Source organism: Lichtheimia ornata (assembly GCF_029851405.1).
Source record: "Lichtheimia ornata isolate CBS 291.66 chromosome Unknown scaffold00143, whole genome shotgun sequence".
Classification (NCBI taxonomy): Eukaryota; Fungi; Mucoromycota; class Mucoromycetes; order Mucorales; family Lichtheimiaceae; genus Lichtheimia; species Lichtheimia ornata.
Genome location: NW_026695462.1, coordinates 18550 through 23347, shown reverse-complemented (window position 1 = coordinate 23347; position 4798 = coordinate 18550). Strand labels below are relative to the sequence as shown.

Genomic DNA, 4798 nt, shown 5'->3' with positions numbered 1-4798 from the left:
CTATACTATTCAAATAAAGAGCGATGGACGCTCCATATGATGGTGCATGTAGATGTCGTGGTGTACCATCATATACAAGGCAGCCATTCGTTTCGGTGATCCACCTTACAAGGTGCCTATTCTTACATCCCGTGGAATGGTGTCTATCGCTCTTGTAGACTTCTTCTCTTCCATAACCCATTTCATACATACCTCGATCCACTTGATAATCATCATTTGCAAAGTTGGAATTCACTTCCCCTATTCGTGGGCCGATGGTATTAGCACTACATAGTACGTGAACCAGAATTAGGTGCTCAATGTAATGGAATGCTGATAAAGAACCAATGTTCTTAGATCTGACGGTAGGTATAGAGCGCATGTGACACCAGGCTGCTTTGAAACCATTCTTCATGCCTATAAGATGGTTGCAAATTTAGGGCTATGTTGTCAGGTCTTCTCCTTTCTTAAACTTAGGACGTGAGATTGTAGCCTTGGAAGTGCAAGCTCGACCTATTGTGGTTGCAGACTGGAGGAACTTGCAAGACACATGGGTGTTCTCTCACGCTGAGTAGCAGCTCGACCTCGACCCTCGTTCCAGTAGTAGGCACCAATTGATCCATTGGTATTGATTTCCACTTTTCATCAAGAGATTGTAAGGAATAATTGGTAACCTGTGCTTGGATTGTTGTAGTGGGTAATGTTTAAATCGTACTCTTAATGCCTGTGCCCCATCCATGTGCACACAAACCTTTGATTTTGTTGATCATGTAATTTTTTCTATGTACAGGATTTCCAAGATGAACAGGAACATGAGGATAATGATTTCGTGGTTGAGGTATATGGTTTCGTGGGTGATGATGTTTTTCATTGCATAATCATATATGAGTTCGTGGGTGATGGTTTTGGTTTCGTGGGCTACGCTTTTGGTTTCGTGGGTGATGGTATTAACTTCGTGGGTAGCGCTTTTTTTATTTCGTACTCAGATTCATATGGTTTAGCGCTCGCGGATATTGGTTTCGTGGAGGATCATTTAATTTTCGCGGGTTGAGGGAAATGGTTCGTGGAGGGAGTCTTTTTTAACAATGGGGAAGGTGAAGAGAGGTTTTCGTACAAAAAGGTCGAGTACGGCTCACTGGGTCCCCATTCTTCAAAGACTCCTCCACCGAACCCGCGAAGAGTGTGATCCTCCACGAAACCAACAATCACATTTTAAACCATATGAATCGCAGTACGGGCCGCGCCTGGCACCCACGAAGTATTCGTAAGCATCATTACGAAACCGCGTGTTCCTGTTCATCTTGGAAATCCTGTACCAGATGGCTCCTACTTATGGCATTCTTGGTATCGTGGTCCTAAAATTATCAAAGGATCAATGTTGTCTCCAAGAATGTCTCCAGATGTTGCTTGTTTTGAGATAAATGCTATTTGATCGTCACCTAACATATGCACCGTAATGCGTGCATGGTCGGAGTGTTCTTCCAGGCATTGATTTTTCAGGCCGTAAAGTTGCCTCTTGGTCGATGTTGTGATCTCCAATTGCTTGCGAGATTTTGCTGGAAATCAAGCATGCTTATGCATGCTCTCTACCCCTGGTTACACGCATACGAGCGATAGTATCCACCAGGCTGAGAATTCAAGAGCACTTGTCTCTTAGATAGGTAGGTCCGGGCTTCCTCTAAACCATCGATGGTAACACGATTTGCATGATGTCTCGGCTGTGGAACCTGATCCCGCAATAAAGCCAATGCCAATACGCGAAGATGCAAAGCACCTCCATCTGTAGTCTCTAAAGATGGAATGAAACTTCCTATATTGATTTTGTGTGTGATGGCCAGCAACAGCATCCATAGGACGATCATGAGGTGGAAAGGCAAACATGCATCGAGTGTATCGTAGCCAACCATGCCCGTCAGGTGTCATACGTGCACCTTCCACTGGTTTTGCTGTAGGTGCACCAAAGTGTGCACGTTTCTCGACCTAAGGACAACCCCATTTTTGACGATACGATAAAAGTCTAGAATGCAAGAATCATCAATATGAGTTTCATACTCTTATTGTTGTATCAAAACATACTTTCGCAGGTACCTTTCGAACTTTGTTCCTTTCGTTGTCCTTGTAATGCCTTATTTATATGTAGCTTGCGATCAGGCCATCAAAGCCCTTCTCATCTTGTGACCAAATCCTGGCTTTGACGGCTCTTTCATATTCCTTGTATTCCCTGCTCTCGGTCGCAAATATCTTTCCCAAGGTTTGGTGGTCATGTAAACACGCAACCCGGCTAAGCAGTATACATTGGATGAAACAAAATGGGGTGTGTAGGTGATCCTTGGATTGGCATCATGCTTGCGATAAACGTTATCCTTGAGTTCTAGCGTAATAGGATCATTGTGTCCAACATAATATGAATAAGAGATATCAGGATTGCTGTTAATGATTTATGGATATCATTGTGTGATGGTGCAGCATACATTTTGCACCCGTAATTTTAATGGTACACGTATTGTAGCTATCCTGATGACATACACGAATACATCCTCTGTACGTGGAGCTGCTGGGGTTTGTATTGGTATCTTACGTAAAGAGAAATGATGCACATACTATGCTGAGTAAAAAGCTTATACCATCGTTTGGAATTCAAGTCCTTGTTCACATCCTTGATATCCACAATCCTTCAATGTGCGACTACATGGAAGACGTTTATTGCATGCTAGCGTATAAAAGGGAACAAACCATGGCAAGTATAAATAGGGTAAAGCATATATTTAATTGATGAAAGGGGTGCTCAGTATCCGATAGGGTATTCACCAATGATGATCTTCAGGTCAGGTCTTTGTCGTCGTACATGTTTTACATGGTTGTCGATGACGCATTTCTCAGGATAGATCGTAATACGCTTGAGCTGGGTAAACGTGCAAATGGCATGCCAAAAGGTAGCGTCATCATGATGGAGATTCTGGATGCAGAATTTAAACTGCTCAAAACGTTCAAGTCGTTTCAAGATGTTCACTGAAGAGGTCGCTGGCGGGCTTTTCAATTCTAGATCAAGGGAAGTTAACCGAGGACACGCTTTGACAAGGCCATCCAAAAAGCTGTCGATTTCTTCCTCCCCATAATTCGTCAAATGTTGGATCCTTAGGTACTCAAGGTGTGCAAGACGATATACAACATCAAGCCTGTTTTTGATCAGATGCTCAGAGTTGAAAAGCATCACAAGTTCTTTCAGCTGGACCGCTCGAGCAATGCGATCAAAGTAGCGTTGGATCAATGACATCCTCAATTGTCGATGTGTGCGCAAAAGATTCAATTCGAGCCTTTTGAAACGTGGTGGGATCATATCAAGTACTGAAGAGTGTTTGATGATGGCACTCGTTGTCAATTCCAATTCTTCAAGCAAGGGTGCATTGCGTGGGATCTGCCATCCAGATGAAGAGATACAAAGTTTCTTGAGACGAGGGTACTGAAGGTGTTCAATTGACTCGCTATCCAGGCTACTATCCATTTTCCATTCAAGGTGTTCAAGCGTGTTGTGGTACTTTTTGATGATCGAACGGATATCCTCAGCAACTTCTTCATCCCATACATCCATTCCTGTTTCCACCAAAAGCGACTTTAATCCAAGCTCTTCATTCGGGTGCTCTTCATGCTGATAGTATAGATGGATACGTGGACCAAACAAGGTAATGCGAAGGCGATTGAGCAATGGAACGTATTCAGAAACCGTAGTCGCTGTCCAAACATCCTCGCATGGATAAATGTCGAGTTCCTTCAACCCTGGGAATCGCTCAAAAATCGCAATAATATCCTCATACGTGATGTTATTCCCTTCTTCATTGTGAACGGATAATGTCGTCAATGTGGGCCATGTTCGTAATGGACCAGGGCCGTGCTCAATAGGAGGTGGATCATAAAGACGCAGCGTAACCAGATTTGGGCAGGCCAACATCATCTCTTCCACCCACATCTCGGTGTCACTCTCAATGTCGAATTGCACTTCCAAGTACGCCAAAGTGTTGCTGACCGATTTCAATGCTTGAAGAAAGTGTTCAACGTATTCGGTCCTGAAGTCTTTTATAAAAACAGTGGTAAGTAAATGTAGCTTAGCAAACAACATGTATAACTTACTTTCAATGACTAGCCTCTCTAACGATGAAAAGTCGTTACCACCAATCAAGTCACCTAGCCGTTTTCCTTTGGAATTCGATAACATGTGCAATAACGTGGCATGCTGAGAGTACTGAATGACCTGGGATAGATCGCCACCTTCGTACAACTTGAAACGTAATCCTTTGAAGCATTGAAGAATGAGGTCGCTCCATAGCTTGGATACTTTCAAATATGGACATACACGCTCCACAAGGTTATCCTTCATGATCATAGGAATGAGCGTCGAAAGCACAATGTCGACTGGTAGTTGTCTCATAAAGTCAATGCGTTTTCTAAGGCGTTTGAAAGCATCCCTTCTGACTTGCTTCAGTGTTGCATAGTGCGTATCCTTGTTGTCAACCTTATCGAGTCCTTTGGAGCATATAACCATAACACGTCGCTGCTTTCCTTGTTCACTGTAAACTTCGGCTTTGCGTAAATACCCAAGAGCTGAAGATGACGAGAGTTGGAGCATAACGTTGGCATCGCGAAGTGCACCATCAAAGTTGGCAACCTTGGTCAATGCCAATGCACGTAGATTCAAGGCTGACAAGATCGATTGAACGGGTTCATGGAGTTGACTGGTTGCATCGTGAGCGAGCTGTGCGTATTGTTCAGAGGAAGCTGTAAGCGTGGGCTGTTGGCAGAGGTCACCCAAAGTATGTTGGCTCAT

At 43.6% G+C, this 4798-nt stretch overlaps 1 protein-coding gene across 1 annotated transcript; it reads right to left on the bottom strand.

Annotated features, from left to right (window-relative positions):
- Positions 1 to 2764: 2764 nt before the first annotated feature.
- O0I10_012655 (uncharacterized protein) lies at positions 2765 to 4798 on the bottom strand (the record flags this gene model as incomplete). The annotated part of the gene is made up of 2 exons (XM_058492546.1): positions 2765 to 4047; positions 4105 to 4798. The coding sequence occupies 2 exons, from the start codon at positions 4796 to 4798 to the stop codon at positions 2765 to 2767; spliced, it is 1977 nt and encodes a 658-aa protein (XP_058336692.1).